Source organism: Frankliniella occidentalis, unplaced genomic scaffold (genome assembly GCF_000697945.3).
Source record: "Frankliniella occidentalis isolate FOCC.00 unplaced genomic scaffold, Focc_3.1 Scaffold54, whole genome shotgun sequence".
NCBI classification, from domain to species: Eukaryota; Metazoa; Arthropoda; class Insecta; order Thysanoptera; family Thripidae; genus Frankliniella; species Frankliniella occidentalis.
In genome coordinates, this window is record NW_026267184.1 from 914,615 (window position 1) to 930,823 (window position 16,209).

At 40.4% G+C, this 16,209-nt stretch overlaps 4 protein-coding genes across 7 annotated transcripts in view; 2 read left to right on the top strand and 2 right to left on the bottom strand.

The window, feature by feature from the left end:
- Positions 1-992: 992 nt before the first annotated feature.
- Positions 993-3,384, bottom strand: LOC113216685 (DNA repair protein RAD51 homolog 1). 3 transcript variants are annotated; one of them, XM_026436482.2, is made up of 9 exons: positions 3,229-3,384; positions 2,859-3,024; positions 2,617-2,727; positions 2,398-2,535; positions 2,113-2,322; positions 1,802-2,010; positions 1,590-1,719; positions 1,387-1,508; positions 993-1,278 (listed from the first exon to the last, which is right to left on the bottom strand). In XM_026436482.2, exons 3-9 carry the CDS (start codon positions 2,713-2,715, stop codon positions 1,155-1,157), a joined length of 1,032 nt encoding a protein of 343 aa, XP_026292267.1. In that variant the 5' UTR covers positions 2,716-2,727; positions 2,859-3,024; positions 3,229-3,384; the 3' UTR covers positions 993-1,154. The 3 variants fall into 3 exon arrangements, with proteins under 3 accessions (XP_026292267.1, XP_026292266.1, XP_026292268.1); XM_026436481.2 differs by lacking the exon at positions 3,229-3,384 and adding an exon at positions 3,106-3,211; XM_026436483.2 differs by lacking the exon at positions 2,859-3,024 and having other exon boundaries at positions 3,229-3,378.
- A 95-nt stretch (positions 3,385-3,479) lies between these two features.
- On the top strand, positions 3,480-12,056 carry LOC113216687 (N-acylneuraminate-9-phosphatase). The gene is made up of 3 exons (XM_026436484.2): positions 3,480-3,623; positions 7,998-8,172; positions 8,280-12,056. Exons 1-3 carry the CDS (start codon positions 3,513-3,515, stop codon positions 8,849-8,851), a joined length of 858 nt encoding a protein of 285 aa, XP_026292269.1. The 5' UTR covers positions 3,480-3,512; the 3' UTR covers positions 8,852-12,056.
- On the top strand, positions 3,649-7,481 carry LOC113216684 (neurochondrin homolog). The gene has a single exon (XM_026436480.2). It carries the CDS (start codon positions 4,255-4,257, stop codon positions 6,484-6,486), a length of 2,232 nt encoding a protein of 743 aa, XP_026292265.1. The 5' UTR covers positions 3,649-4,254; the 3' UTR covers positions 6,487-7,481.
- A 47-nt stretch (positions 12,057-12,103) lies between the features above and the next one.
- Positions 12,104-16,209, bottom strand: part of LOC113216683 (titin homolog) — a 10,668-nt gene continuing 6,562 nt past the window's right edge. The window contains exons 3-10 of one of the 2 annotated variants that reach the window (XM_052267584.1): positions 15,951-16,143; positions 15,449-15,682; positions 15,147-15,332; positions 14,997-15,071; positions 14,273-14,923; positions 13,950-14,173; positions 13,713-13,848; positions 12,104-13,622 (exon numbers count right to left, since the gene is read on the bottom strand). In XM_052267584.1, the coding sequence (XP_052123544.1) occupies positions 12,300-13,622; positions 13,713-13,848; positions 13,950-14,173; positions 14,273-14,923; positions 14,997-15,071; positions 15,147-15,332; positions 15,449-15,682; positions 15,951-16,143 (3,022 nt within the window). In that variant the 3' untranslated portion in view covers positions 12,104-12,299. Of the gene's footprint in view, positions 13,623-13,712; positions 13,849-13,949; positions 14,174-14,272; positions 14,924-14,996; positions 15,072-15,146; positions 15,333-15,448; positions 15,687-15,950; positions 16,144-16,209 lie in introns of both variants that reach the window. The other variant, XM_052267585.1, reaches the window with a different exon arrangement.

Consider the following 16,209-nt stretch of genomic DNA (forward strand, 5'->3'; position numbering starts at 1 on the left):
ACGTGGTGGCCGCTCGCCGCCAGCCCGCGCATCAGCGGCTCGTTCACCAGCGTGTGGCTCATGCCCTTGTAGCCGAACACGGCCAGGATGCGCGCGCCCTCGGCCGCCGGCGGCGCCCAGCACGACGCCAGCGCCAGCAGGACCGCGACGACAACCGTGGACGTGGAGGAGGACATGGTCGTGGCGGTGATCAGGTGCGACCCGCGACCGCCGCGTCTGGCTGGCCTGGAGTGACTGGGTGTGACTGGAGGCGGCCCGCGCGCCGCGCCGCCGCGCCGGTAGGGACCGACCGGGTGAAAGTGGGCCGTTAGACGAGCAGTAAAGGCCGCCGCTTTCCACCCGCTCGTGTTCCCGCCCAAACGCGCGCCGGATTTCAAACTGTTCCCTCAAACCGGCGACGAGGAAACGCCCCGCTGCTGGCAGCGGTCAGGTAGACAGGGGCAAGAGAAGAACGAGCACTGCTGTACGCCGTCGAAAGGCGACAAGCGGTGTACTCGTTGAACCCTGACGGACGGCACGGCGCGATGGACGAGGACTTGCAGCAGCCAGAGCTCGCCGTCACTAAGGACTTGGGACTTCCCCCCCTTCCGGGTTGCCGCCGCCGTCTCCTCGGCGCCCGACTACCCACGGGCCCGACCTGGGTCAAGCTGGCGCTCGCGACCTCTCGTCGACATTCACCCAAATAACAAAGCCGCCCGCTACTATTTGGCTCGCGCCCAGGGGCTCTCGATGATGAGCCCGTGTCGTTGGGTTCAACAACATCACCCCCCCCCCCTCCCCCTCGGGTTTGATCGCACAGGTCCGGCGTCCGGCTCCCCCCGAGTGACGAATTTAGAGAGGCAGTCGTGGGGATAAAGGGCACACACAAGCTGGCCGAGGGGGGGGCCGCGAGCGCCGCACACAGGCCTCTGCGGATTCCAGATCAGTAAAACGGGCTCGACTAATGGCATTCGAAAGACTTCTGAAAAAACGGTTTGAAAATGAGAATGTGATTCTTTACAAAACGGAGTACGAATATATTTCACATCACAGCAGGATAACTATACACTGTACAAGGGCCTAATTTTTTGAAAACACAAATAAACTTTACTAGTCTTTTAAGTCTTTAACTAAATTAACTTTTTGAGGACATTTATAGATGATTTTCAGACTGGTTATTCTTTGACATCACCAATACCATCCGCATTAATGGCAAATGTTGCCTCACTTTCAGGAAGGCATGGAGAATCATAAATCTTACATATTCTGGTTTCACCACGTCCTTTTCTGAGGTATAATCTGCAAACACGTTCACACCAGAGAGTTATTAAATAAAAGAAAAAAATGAAAAATTAAATAATTTTATAAATAACATCAAATTGTGTTTAAATAATCTGGTGGACATACCTGGTAGTGGAAGCATGAGCAATAATGTTACCACCAATAGGTTTCTTGGGATCAGCTGCAAAGAGAGATGCACCATCCACTTGAGCAACAACCTGATTTGTGATGACAACAGCCACACCAAACTGTAAAGAAAATCAAGTACATTTGTTTAGCTCAGGATTTGAGGAACATACAGTTAGCAGAATGAAGTTAGCACAACATACCTCATCAGCTAGACGAAGCAACATTCGCAAAAATCTGGCAAGATGTTGTTGACGTGCAGCTAATTCTCCTCTTCCAGAATAATCTGTTCGATACATAGCAGTCGCAGAATCAACAATCAAAAGAGCATACCTACATGGAAAAAAAAATTAATAAGAGCAACTTCATATTTAGTTCTAGATCATACCATAACACCAATTCCAAATTCACTTGCCTTGATTCTGCCATCATGGCAGATGCCATAACAAGTAACTTTGTCTGATGATCTGTATTATAGGCTCTGGCAAATGCCACATTATCTAAGACATCAGTCGGAGACAAATTATATCTTTCTGCCACAGCAACAAGTCGCTCTGGACGGAAATTATTCTCAGTATCAATGTACAGACATTTTCCTTCTCCTCCACTTTGATCAATAGGAAGCTGCAAAAAAAAAAGTGGTGAAAAACACAAAGAAAAGCAATGATAAGATGAAACTTGGAAAGAAATGTCTAACCAAAATAATTAAGCAGATTTGTAAAATACCTGGCATGTGACAGCTAGAGTATGACACAGCTGAGTCTTTCCTGTTCTGAACTCGCCAAACAGCTCAGTAATAGAACCTGTTTCAATGCCACCTCCAAGGAGACGATCGAGCTCAGCTGAACCTGTTGTCAACTGAATGATTTCCGAGCGTTTCTGGTGAAATTCAGTGGCAGTTGTAAATCCCATGGGGACAAGTTTAGAAGATTCAGCCTAGAAACAAAACAAAACAGAAATAAGAATATCCTTAGAGTGACTTATTATTTGATTTGTGTTTTGAAAACATACAATTAATTTATCAGCCTTCTGTTCACTGATACCCTTGATGGCAATCAGATCCTTCTTGGGAGCAAAAGCAATCGATTCAATGGTATTATACCCTGCTTCTTGAAGTTTCTTTATATCTGCAGCACCAATACCTTGGGTCTGAAATTATACAATACAATTAGTACCGTTAAAACAGATAATTCACAAGAACAACAATAGAGGCTGGGAGGAGAGACGTACAGCTAGCTTTTTGATAGCCTGAGGCCCAAAGTCATCAGCATCATCTTCCACATTTTGAGTCGTGGTTGAAGAAGAGGCTACTTGGGCAGACATAGCCATGTTAGAAGGAAACTGAAAAATTACAATGATGTTCTATGAATGAAAACAAACCACATAGGGACTGAAGCAAGTTGAGAACAATACACACAGAGATCACCATTCAAAAATGCAAAGTTAAGATAATGTGGAGTAACGCGACTCACCTAGGACAAAATATTGGCAGTCAAAAAGGTGGCAGTCCAAATGTGACTGAAAAGGTACGGAAATATGAGCCACTAGGCTATAATTTTCATTTGACTTTGCATCAACAAGACAAAGGGGCGGATCACTTATACATAAAATTCATATTTGTTTTCATATCTTGTCAAGCTTAAAAATGTCAAAGAAAAAACACATTCAAAATGGGCAGTTAAACGTGCTAATCACAATACAAAACACATGCAAAATTACTCCGAAAACTGCAGAAACGGCGAAGAATCGGTTAAGTTCATGCCGGTGGTAACCGCGCAAAATTAGTGCCAGCTTCTGATCATAACAAGCAGTCAACAAACAGTTGGCAAACTACCTACTTACCCCAATCAGTGTGAGAAAGTATTCTTTCGTTCTTAAACATTGATATCGTGCCAGAAATATCCATTATCCATTCATGACATACTCAAAATTGTTCTATTTTATCTTGGGACTTTTCTTTATTAGCAGATTGGCAGCTCCGACCAAGGAGGCTAGATAGCAGGATACGGCTGTTTGCTGCTTCCATCGTATATAGAAGGCGTGAAGTCATGAAGGGTACAGAGGTCGAGTAAACCTCTCCCAAGCTCTATACACCGCGGTCATCCATATTGTTCACCAGAAAAAGTATGGCTACTCACAGCAGACGAATTCCTTCGACATGTCCTAAAGCGATATTGTTTGATTTGGACAACACGCTGATCCCGACGCGCCGCGGGGACCAAGCGGCATGTGACAAGGTAAAAAATGGCATAATTTTTGCGCGGTTCGGCGGGCGCCCTTTGTCGAGGTTGAGGTTTGCCCTGTCATCCCCGCGATCTCGAGAAAGTTTCAAGGTCCAGGCTAGGTCGTGCGCGAGCGTGCGTCGCAGCGCGCAGCCAGTGCGTGTTTGGGTCCGCGGCGGAGGCGCGCGAGCCTCGAGCCGAGTGCAGCAGAGCAGGCATGCGCTAGGGGTTGCTGTTCGAAGAGGCCGCGCCGTCGTCGGCACCCCAAAATAACTCTTGGCTGTAATTCTAGACCGTCCAAGTTTAGACTTTTTCTCGGGGAGCGGTTCCCCCCTCGGCTGTGACTGTGTGTGGCTAAAATAAGACGCACCGGGAGGGGGCCCCTGCCGTTTGACGGCGTGCTAGCATGCTCAGCGCTCTCAGTGAGGAGCCGGTTCCGACAGCCGCAAGTGCTCTCTGCCCCCAGCAGCGTTGGGCCTTCGCATTATTTTCCGACACACTGTCATGTAATTTTGCCTGTGCGATTCCAGTGCGTTGAGGCTAACCTCTCCGAGTGCAGTGACATTATCCTGGTGGCTCAAGTCTAGTCTTTCCTGTTTGTGTGCTTCAAGTCAACGTCAAGTTTCATCAATTCTCCTCTGCAAGAATGGCTGCTATACCAGACCCGGTGAAGAAGTGTGTTGCAATACTCAAGGCAGCAGACTCTGATACAGAGAAGCTTGCTGCCTTGTTCATGGTTACTAAGCTTGTGAAAGGGAGTGATTGCTCTGCTGCTGTGAGAAAGCTTTTGTTTGAAGCCATTGGATTTAAATTTTTGAAACGTCTTCTGTTGACGTCAGACGTGCAAGATTGTCCCCCTCAAGTTTACAAATCAGTTGCTCTGTCTGTATTGTCAGCTTTTTGCAAAGACCCTGAGTTAGCAATTCATCCTGAACTGCTTGCAAACCTGCAAATGTTCCTAGATATTGTACAAACTTCAGATGCAGCTGATGATGACAATCTTATTATTGTCAATGAGGCATATGAATGCCTACAAAGTATTGCTCTCACAAAACCTGGGCTGAAAGCTTTGTTTGAGATAGGTGCTGTTTCAAAGATGATTGAAATATATTCTCTTCAGAGCTTCCAGACTGATGAAGCTCTTGACTTACTGGTGACACTTGTTACGAGCTTTGGTCCAAAAAGCTGGGAAGAAAATCCAGGAGCTTTCCATCTACTCATGAATAAAATAAGTCTTGATTGTGAAACTGATCAAAGTGAACGGAAATTTCATCTCTGTGATGTTATGAATGGCCTGCTCATGAGCTGCAAGCAGGATATTGCGACTACGTTTGGTGAAGACACCACATGGCCGGCTAGTGTTTACAAAGCTTTGTATGATATTCTTACTAGCAAAATAGGAAAAGCCCAACGGGACCCTGCTCTGAAGCTGGCTTCAGGGATGACAGATTTCATGGGTCCAAAGTGGACAATGATGGATGAAGATAACCCAAGAAAATTTTTCCTGCTTCTTTCTCAACTAGCATGTGTTGAGGTGCGCATGCAATTGGAAGATAAAGGAGGTCTTAAAGCAATCATGGCAAATGCTGATCTTTGCACAGCATGCTTCCTAATAATAGAAAGTGCCATTGCTTTTGTAGCAAATGAACATGTTGAATTAGAGGGAAGAGAAAAGCAGTCTATGTACACAGCCATGAAGGGGGGATTTTCTGCCATAATATCACTCTTGATGAAGGTTCAAACTGATGTCAACAAGAAGAAAGTTACTCTCGAGTTAAAAGAAAAGGTCTTCATTTGTGCCATGGTGAGAGTCCTCTCTGCCTGGATGGCTCAAGAAACTTCATCCATGCGTGATCAGATTTATCAGTTGTTACCATTTATGCTGACCTTAGCAAATGATACATTCTACGCATATCGTGCAAGATATATGATGGAGAAAGTTAGAGGTCCTCCAGGAGGATCTAATCCTACTGGTGAGCCAATGGAGGTTGACACTGACCCATTAAGTCAGGTTGACATTTTAAGATTTATGTTACCAGCCTTGTGCCACCTTGCTGTTGAAGAACAGGCAAGAAAAATCTTACTGGACACGAAGGAAGATGAAGTGCTGTATGAAAGTTTTGCCTTTCATTGGTCAATTGTGCACTATAAAAAGCCACCTGTACCAAGAGCTGACCGACTTAAAGTGCGAAAGGAAGAGGCGTTGGATCCTAAACTTGTTGAGGATATGAGTGATTCCCGAACCGCCATGGTCAGCATTTGTAATATTTTTATGAACATCACTGTACTTGAAGCCAAAATAGTTGAAGAAAGCTCACTCTTTTCTCAGTTGCTTAAGTTCAATTTTAATAACCTTCCTGAACTTCGCAATATTCCAGAAAATCTGGTGCTTCATGGGAACATGGCAGTTCTTGGACTGCTTCTGTTGAAACAGCAGGCTAAAAAGATAAAGAAGAATGATTTTTCAATCTGTCGATACATTCAGGCCACTATTCGTTTCCTGTGGGATGCTTACAATGTTGATGAGTCAAATGACAGTTCTACTCTTGTTGTTGCAATGGCATATAAAGAACATTGGATTCAGCTTATGGAGTTGTGGTTCCTTGGCATGCAAACAATGAGTGCAGTGTTATCACTTATACCCTGGATCTCAGAGTTTGCCATGGAGAGTGGATGGGCAGAGGGTATCATTGATACCTTGAAGAAGGTGAAATATGGATCTCTTCCCCCGAACACTAAGTCTGCATATGAAGATTTCCTTTGTCATCTGGTGGCAGCAAACAACAGTGTAGCTTCAGTGCTGAAGAAACGAGATGCCCTTTCTGTATGCCGCAATCACCGCCTGATGGAACTTGGAAAGAAGCTTTTTGAAGACTGATGAAATGTTATTAAAAATGTATTATTGAATATGCGCTTTCATCTGCAATTTCTTCTTTTGTTAATTTAATATGAAACTTAGGCCTTAAATTTGTAAGAATTTTATGCAACATTATGAAATAGAAACAGAACTTAATTTGTGCTTTTTTATTCGTTTTCTATGTGTGATTTCCTATTTTGTACTCAAATAAATATTTTCATAGTTTGTTAACTTGAGTATGGTTTTCCCCAACCCCAAATTTAACAAATTTGTCTTTGTGTTTTCAGTTATATTGTATTAACAGTAAAATTTGCATGTTTAGCAGCATTTTGTCTATATGATTTGATCTGATCAATCAATTTCTGTGATAGTCCGAAATCTATAATCACATGTGGAGATGATACTTTTGTTGGGAATTTTGCATGTAGCCTTACTTCATACCCCAATCAGTAAATTTCAGCAGTAACTTTTTCTCTTGATGGTGATTACAATGACAGTACCACTAATTGCATAATTGCAAGGAAGTCATACTTTTGAAAGTCTAATTTACTCCTGTTTGTGATATCCTGGAGTTCTGTGATGCCAGATTGAGTGTTGAGTTCATGCTTGCATCGTCATTCTGAATTTATTTCGGAAAGCCCCAATTTCTATCCTTCTCTTCATGATACGTATCACAAAAAATATTTTTACTTTAGTCACACAAGAGTTGACTTGTGCTGCGAAATAATTTTGGTTGACTAGATATTATAAATAGCTATGTGATATTAAGCATTTATCTGTATTATGAAAAGGTTCAGTCAGGTTTACACCTGGGTTGCTCATTACAACAAAACAAATCCTAATTTTCACTAGTCTATTATAACATACCTACTGGAAAAAAATGGTTCTCAATGGACCTATGTTTGTATTAACCGTGCAAATCATTTAAAACCCACAAAACATGTCCACCACTCAATGCTTCTATTGTAATGCCACTTTCAATCTTAATAAACAAGGAATATTAATATGCCATCAAACATGAATCAATTTTCTTTACCTCAAAATTTTTACTTAGAACAAGTATCATCTGAAACAAATTTATGTACAAAAGGAACAATTTTGTAGGTGAGTTTTTGGAAAAGTGTTGTTTGTTTGATATATTATGTGTGTGTATTTTTTTTTATTGCATTATGTTTAAATTGCATACATGACATTTAAATGTGCCTGATCTATGAATGAATCTAATCTAATCTACAGATTACTTGTAGGGTTGTTACAAATCAGCAAAGCAAGAAAATGTCAGGAATTTCTAATAAGGTCTGGGGAAGTTAAAAAATCTTAATAGAGTAGAATTTTTAAAAATTTAGTTTATCATATTCTATCCATCCATCTATCTAATATTTTCATAAATTTGACACGAACTTTGGATTCTTGTTACTTTGGTAACCTTTAATTTTTATCTGGGTGAAATCAGGGAAAATTGGTAGCTTGTTATATGAACCTCCTTATCAGTTTTATTTACTTTTAGTTTTTTTTCCCCCCTTGTTTTGCAGGTGGGTGAAATCCTGGTGCAGCAACATGGAGTCCCTGAGAATGTGGCCAGCCGCATTGTCCAGAGTTTCCTCATCAACTTTCGCTTGTGTCCAGCTCAACCAGATGGAGGCCTTGATGAATGGCGGATGATGCTTTGGGCCCATGCTCTTGGAGATCAGTATGCTGACATTGTTGGTAAGCTAGTTTTGCACAATTTTATTGTAACACTGAAGTAGAAACAAAGAAACATATGTCTTCACATTTTTCTTGCTTGAGATGGCTTAATTTAATGTCTTTCTCAGGAAACATCTACCAACAATGGTTGGCCCTACGCTGGCGCTTCCTTTCTCTACAACCCGAAGTCAAGCAGCTGCTGGTTCGGCTGCGAGAACGCTTTCTCCTCGCCATTATTACCAATGGTCCTTCCAACCACCAGTGGGAGAAAATTCACAACCTCAGCATAGCTCCATACTTCGACCATATTGTAGTAAGTGGAGATTTACTTTGGGAGAAACCAGATCACCGCATATTTTTGGAAGCCTGTGAAACTCTAGGTGTAAGACCTGTTGATTGTCTAATGATTGGAGACAAGCTGGAGACAGATATATTGGGTGGGCATGAGGCTTCACTTGGTGCAACTGTTTGGGTTCCACTTTCGTCAGCTTCTTTAGAGAATAAGCTTTTGAATGGAAATGATAACTGTCGCCCTGATCACACAATCAAAAGTGTATTGGATCTTCCATCAGTACTTTCTAAAGATTCTGAGCCTCCTGCTTTCCTGAAAGCCAAACACAATCCCATCAATCGCATGTTGTCTCGTGTCAGTATGTTTGACATGGAGGATACGAACAGTAATGCCAGTGATGGGAGTTAGTGACATCATGTCTTGAACGTATGGCATGTGCAAAACACTTTGACGTTTCAATTCGCCAGAATTAAAGAAAACATTGATTGATAAAAAATTGTTGCTAAGATTGAGCAGATAAAATGTAACATGTTTCTATATGCGGGCATATAGATTTTACTTTGCAAGGTTAATGTGTTTTGTTCTTTATGGAATAGATTCTAGTTTTTTTTCCTGTCTTAGATCTCTGGATGCAGGTAGAGTCATTCCATTGCACACTACTTAATACCAAGTAGAATGTATTGTTTTTTATTTTGTAGTGATGTTTTCTGACAGAGGTGCATATTTTACAAGCCTCATATTACCTCTCATATTGTTAATTTGCTTCCTTTTTAGTGGTGTAGGTGGTGATCGCAGTCATATCACCTTTATTTAGTCAGTGTAAATACAATGATTTGCTTATTCATTCATTGGACAACAATTTTACATATGGTCTTAACTGCAAAATTTTGTTGTAAATCAGTTTTGTTGGTAGTGAAACCTACATTCAATTAATCTATGATGACGTCAGTGATTATTTCGCTGGGAAGAAAAAAAAGAAAATGCCTTATCTGATCTGAATTCACAAATCTTAAGCACAATACACAACGAAGTACTATATTTTTTATGTGTTTGCAGTCTCTTCTGACCAAAGGTATCAAATGGTTGTAGGATGTTTTAGTAGTGTAAGGAAAGCATACTCTGATCATATCTTTGTTGATTCATTTTTTTTTTTTTTCTCGTGGTTCATTAATCCTGTGAGTGTATGAAAACTAGTCCATCATCCTCATTTCTTTTTTTCAAAATACTATTTTTTTTTTTTTTATCTTTGTCCAACCCCTTCATTCACAACATATATTAACTTGACGTGGGTCTTTGAGCTCAAATAGGAATATTTCTATCATGCACTTTGTGCTGTAGTCCCCCCAAGCAAGTTTGCAATTCATTTCTACCCTATTGCTGGTGAGTAGCCAGAAAAATTTTCTGAGGAGCTTGAATGTTTAGCTTTTTATGAGGTTGATACAGAGAGGGAGACCCTCTTAATCTACTCCCGAAGTAGATTGTTAAAGGGCAATCACAATCTCATTCAGCTACGCGCATATGGTCAATTGTAAATGTACCTGACCCGAACTTTAGATTGTTTTTGTCCTCAGCTGCACTCTGTAAGCCCCTTCTTGCTTTCCTTTCGTCCATTCATATAATTGTTACCAGATGTGTGCCACTGCCACATATTCAGGCCAGTTTTGTTGTTGTACCTGTACATGAATGTGATGGTTAATACTGTGTACTTAATTCTTTTTATGTCTCAATCCTAGTCATGTATTTGATGTTGATACGCTTAAAGTGACGTATTTTTCATTCCTTTACATGAATTTTTAAAATCTATTTTATGTCTAAGCACTTAAGTAGTAGAAGCAGGAAGTCAATTGACAATGTCTGTTTAAAAATACACTTTCCCCCTCCCCTTGTTTTTGCCAGTGTGGTTGTCCACATGAGATGTATATTTTAAACATGAGTTGTGAGATGTAGACTATGGATACTGCTCATTTCAGAATAATTATACCCTAAGTAATGTAGAAATTGAGGCTGTGCATCAAGGGTCTTCAGAATATAAGTTTAGAATAGTTCCAGTTCTTTTCTATATTGATCATTTTATTTCTGCTTTGCAACATTTTTGTTACACCTAGAGAGCAAGAATATTAACATCATTTTCCTTTTTCCCTTTTTTTAAAAAAAAGAAAGTGAAAAAAAGAGGGAAAAGCATTGAAACATTTGCTTTTTCTATATTAGGTTGTTGTTCTAAAATTGTACAAAATGAATTTACACTTAGTGTTATTATAATGACTTATGTTTTCACTTTGTATATCATGGGCATCTCTGAACTGTGCTGAAATCTTGTACTGTGTTTTGCGGTGATATATGTCTTGTATCTAACACAATTTTTCGCTCTTCAGGATTTTTTATTTTTTTATTTTATTTTTTGGCCTAGTGCCCTTTAACTATTAGATCTGACTATGTGTACGTAAAGATCAACGAAACAATGAAAATGCTCTGTTTTATGTAAGGTATGAGTAAAACTATTACTACGTATCATATCATTGACCGGATTGCTCACTAAAACAAAAGAAATCGACTAGCTTTAGTGATTTTGGTGCCTGCTTTCCGTTAACACATTATTATACCGTGAGAAACTGAATGTACGCTTATAAGTTGTTGATTGATATTATTAAGACATTATTTTTTCAAGTTTCAGTCTAATGTTTCAATTTTATCTTCTATGAACTTTTCAAAGCTGGCGACTGAATTTTGCTTTCAATTTAAAATGTCAGCCATTTGTCAAGAATTCTATTTCATATTTTTCTATTTTCATTGTTTATTATATGAGAATTCTTATTGAGCTATGCTGCAAGTTACTTTGGTAGCTAACACCATTGCTCCCTGTTGTTTCATTTTAAGGTCACAATCCATTTGAATCTGCTGTAATACCCTTGATTTATATAGCTGTAGTGACCATCTGTAGCAGTATTATGACAATCATAAAATTGTTTTCACATGGAAGTGCAAGTATAGTATTGCTGCTAATACTTATCCAGTTAGGTATGACATGTTTCACAGGACTCTTTGTAATTTCATGCCTTGCTAACTTAGCTAACAGACTTTCCTGTATGTCTATGTGCTTATCATTCTTTCTAAATGTAGGAAAATTAAAATCTTTTCAAGCATTATTAGAAGTGGAATAATTGGATTTGTGCAATCAAATTCGAGAAGTCAGCTGGCATGTAGATACATCTCTATCGTCAAGTTAACTTTTCTTTCAGTCTGTGTTTAAAGCTTTTTATGAATGTTACTTAGTACAGAGTGGAACTGAAATAAAGAAATTTTCTTCGTGGAGTGTTGAGGTGGAATAGGAAAGCAATGCTGTGTCCTGGAACTGATTTGGACTGTTTAGATGTGATATAGAGGTATTGTTTTGAGTAGTGATGATTGTCTCTCTTTTGTGGGCTGCAACTCACAAAGCATTTGCCTACAAAATATCCATGCATTACAATAATCTAATCTAACATGAGGTTGTTTTTTGTTTTTATTATCTTGAACCTTGCAGTTGTAAGAATTTGCCATTTTGAAAGCGTATTTCTTTGAGCTTTGGGTGTAGATTATAGCTTTAGAATGAATAAAATGTATTTGCAATAGAGAATTGCTAATGTATTTCTTATCCTCATGCAAAAAAGAATAACTCACATTTGTGATAGATTAAAGCACAGGTAACTTAATTTATTTCTTTGATCACAGTTACAAAATACAGTCAACAAGACTTCAGATGCAATCACATACATCTGGAATTTTTATGCACAAACATTTTTCCTTCTTTGTTTTTTACAAGGGAAGAATTTACAATGTCATTGATTAATAACATATAGGTAAATACAATTTTCATAATTTACACTGGACCTTTCACAGGGTGTTTTAAGCTGATTTCATGGCGCATGATATCAGAATTCACACCTGTTCCTAGAGGCAACTCTGAATGAATACTGTGGGAAGTGATTGTATCAACACACTTATTCTCCAAGTCAAGTTTGCAGATATTTGAAATTGATTTGTCAATTTCTTTTTCATCAGTGTCATGTTCATTGATAGAGATTTTACTTTTTAATTGACTACCATCAATGACAGGTGACTTTTTAGAGTAAAGGAAAACAAGAGGTGTGTCTCTACTTTCTGGAGTTGAATTATGTCTGGCCTCAGTATTCTTTTCTCCAGTTTTACATTTGCAATCTGGTTTTATCTTTCCAATTTGCTTGTCAAATTTAGAATCCACTTTTGAATCTTGTATTAAGCGAATAGTACTTACTTGTGGTACCAGCTTTCTGTCCTCAAAATTTGCCTGTTGGACACTTTCAATATTTACAACAGATTTTCCATTTAGCCAGGACTCCTTGAAGGACTCTATTCGTGCAGGATTTTCAAATTGGAATTTCTCTAAATCACCTGTTCTGCCATGCAAGTTTTGAATACTGCTTGGCATGATTTCTATTGTTGGTGAGGTGGAACTAAAATTATTTTTGGTTAGATTTTCCTCCCCTGTTAAAAGACTATGTGGAAGATGGCTCTTGATTGAATTGTTGCTGGAAAGAGGAGATGGAGTGTCGAATTTTATGGATTCTTCTGCTCTAAGAGAGTTCAGAAAACTTGATCCTACGTTGCAAGCAATTGCAGCCCCTTCTCCACAATTATTACTTTCCTCAGTATTACTTTCCTCCAAAATTGGCTTCTCAGTGTCTTCGGAATCTATTTGTAATGCTGCTCCAATTTTTGAGTCGTGCAGTTCAAATAATGATTTTTGTTTACACTCTATTCTCGGTCCTTCAATAGGCAAATAAAGGAATTGCTTTTCATGAACATTTCGTTGTCCAGTCAACTCATCATCAGCTGCAATTACAGGCTCATGAGACAAACTAGTTCGATCTTCAAACTTTGTGAAAACTAAACCAAGCTTATTACACTTTATAGGCGTGTGCAAGGGTTGGGCATTATTGGCTTGTGATAATTTGTGTTGAAGGACAAAATTTTTCCAAATTTCATCAGGTTCAGACATTAAGGGAGATAAATTTTCTACATCAAGAGGTCCTCTCATTGCATCAGTTTTCAACGATGTATGCATCTTTGAAGCATCTGGGCAGTGAATTTCATGACCTAGGTAATTTTCCATAGATATTTCTAACTGAGTGTGAAACTTTTTAACTTGCTCTTCCATTTCTTCCTGTTTCAAAAATAAAAGAGTAATTATAGAACATTTAAAATTGCTAATCTGCAGTTATATGAAATTTGTTAGTAATTGGGCGAGGCTTACTTTGTCTAATTTATCACAGTTTGCTGCTATGTGCTCATCATATACTGCCTTTAGACCTTTGTCTGTGACAATCTTTTCTCTAGCTACAGCTTTTGCCAAATCATATAAAAACTTGGCAAGTGACACTTTACTGCACCTGTACAATTAAGAGACACAAATTTAACATTTTATTCACTTCCTGGTTAATGTAACTCAGAATTTCAGATTCTCAAAATTGAAAAGAGATTAAGAAGTTACCTGCTTTTTGATGGAATTTTGTTGTTTCCTTGCTCTTTCTTATTTTTTTCAGAATTGTCTTGCGTTGCCTCAGAAGTTTTCAGCTCATTGATTTCAGCAGCAGGAACCTGAAATGCAATGTCAGCCTCAGAAGTTGAAGTTTTTACAGACTGTGATCTTGATGAGTAGTCATGACTAGGGTGTTGTGAGCTTAAATTCTTCTCAGTTGCACTTGAGGATGTAACCTGAGCAGAAAGGTAGTTACGTTAGTTTTTTTTATTTTTATTTTTTTAATCATAATCAAATACTTTGCACTAGTCTTTGAAATTTTGTGTTGTACTTACAGAATGTGAGGATGAAACACTGTGTTTCTTTGTACTCTTCAAAAAGTGATCTTGATTATTGTTCTTCACAATAACTATGTCAGGTGTTTGTGTTCCAGCTTGCTGCTTGTCTGAAGTAGAGAATGATCTTCTGTGTGAAAAAGTTTCTTCTGATCCAGCACTTTCAGAAACCATATCTCTTTCAAGTGAGTCCTGAACATCATCCTTGTTTGTTTCTACTTCCACAGCCTCGTCCACCTCCCCCATCATGTCTTCCTCAATGGACTGGTCTGATGCGCTCCCATCATTTAAAGGACTGCCATGTTCTATTGAGCTGTATTCTTCATTGCTGTCTATATGCAAGTTTTGAATATTTCTTAAAATCTCATCCCCATGGTCATCTTGACTTATCCCATGCCATGGATCTATTTTAAGTCTTTGTTCTTGAATTTCATTTCTCTCTTCTTCTAAGAGTTTGTTCATTAACTTCTTTTCAAACTTTCTTTGAGGTTTGGAATCTATTGAGTGTGTTGGTTTATGATCAACCATCCTTTTACCTTTCCGTTCAGCCTTTTTTGCTTGTTTTTTAGTGCCTTTGTGGTCAGGAGTAGGCCCTCTGCTTTCACCTCCTGATGAAATTCCCCCATTGTAAGCTGAATCACGGCTAGAAACCTACACATAAAAATAACAATGAGCCACTTGGAAAGGAGAAAAAAAAACGTTCACAGAAGTTTGCAAAACATACGGGGGGACTGGTCTGCGATGGCGTCCAAACTGACTGTTCTGCATCCTTGCTTATGGATTGTCCGGCTACTGTCTTCTGTAAATTTAAAAATGAATTTTAAGAGTGTTCGTTTATTTTAGCTCATCGTTACAACAATACTTCTCAACTTACCACTCTATGGGATTTAGATCTTGGAGGGCAATATGTGTTGCTAAATCGAAGTCGACTTGGCACTTCTGTCCTCAGCACCTGAGGTTTGTGGGGCACTCGTGGAGTGAACACCTCAGATAGAATCTGGCCACTAGTTCGTAGTCCTGACCGTTGTGGGGTATGGTCAGGGACCAACTGGTTTAACTTCTATTACGGGGATAATAAAAGTAAGGAATATGAAAATTTGATAGACAAGAAAAATGTTATTTCATCAAGTGCTGGATACTATCACAAATTCAGGCGTTAACACACATCTCACTCACATCATAATAAGTCCCTTGTTTCTCGACGTCTCGACGCCGATGCCTAGCGAGACTTGGTGGTTTCTGTAGGACGCTCGCGTTGTACTCGAACTGGCGACGCGAGGACGCCGACGCCGCCGACGCCCGTCCGTCCAGCCCCTTGGAGCCGATGGAGACCCTGGCGCTGACCCTGGCGGCCGCTCCCGGGCCGGGGTCCGTGTCCGCGCGAGAGGGCTTCTGACTGAGCCGCGCCGGCTGCCTGCAGCAGGAAGGAAGGAAGGATCAGAGGTGTCCGCGGGGTGAGTCGTGAACGAGGGGTACCCCACCCAAACACATCGGTATACACCCTTAAAAATTAACAGCAAAAAGAAAAACGCAAAATTTTAAAACACAAAACAATAAGAATAAAAATGGAGAAAACAGAAAAATGTATGTACGCTTGAATTTATCGTGAAGCAACCCTCGGTCGGGGAGCAGGTGAAGGAGAATCCCATAGACGTGACCCGGGCCGGGCGGCGTTGACGTGCCTGAACTGGGCGGACCTCTCCGCCCTGACCGACTGCCGCTGCAGGACCTGCTGAGCGACGGGGACGTGCAGGAGCAGCGCGGCGGGGGCGGGCTTGGTCGAGCACGACGCCGACGTGGCCCTGGGGGTGGCCGCGGGCGTGAGCAGGCCGTCGGCGCAGTGGTCCACGGCCGTGTGCGGCCTGGGGCGCCTGGCCGTCCAAAACAGAGCGCACGTGCGTTTCCAGAGAGGGTGGTCCGGGGGCGGCGGGGGCGGC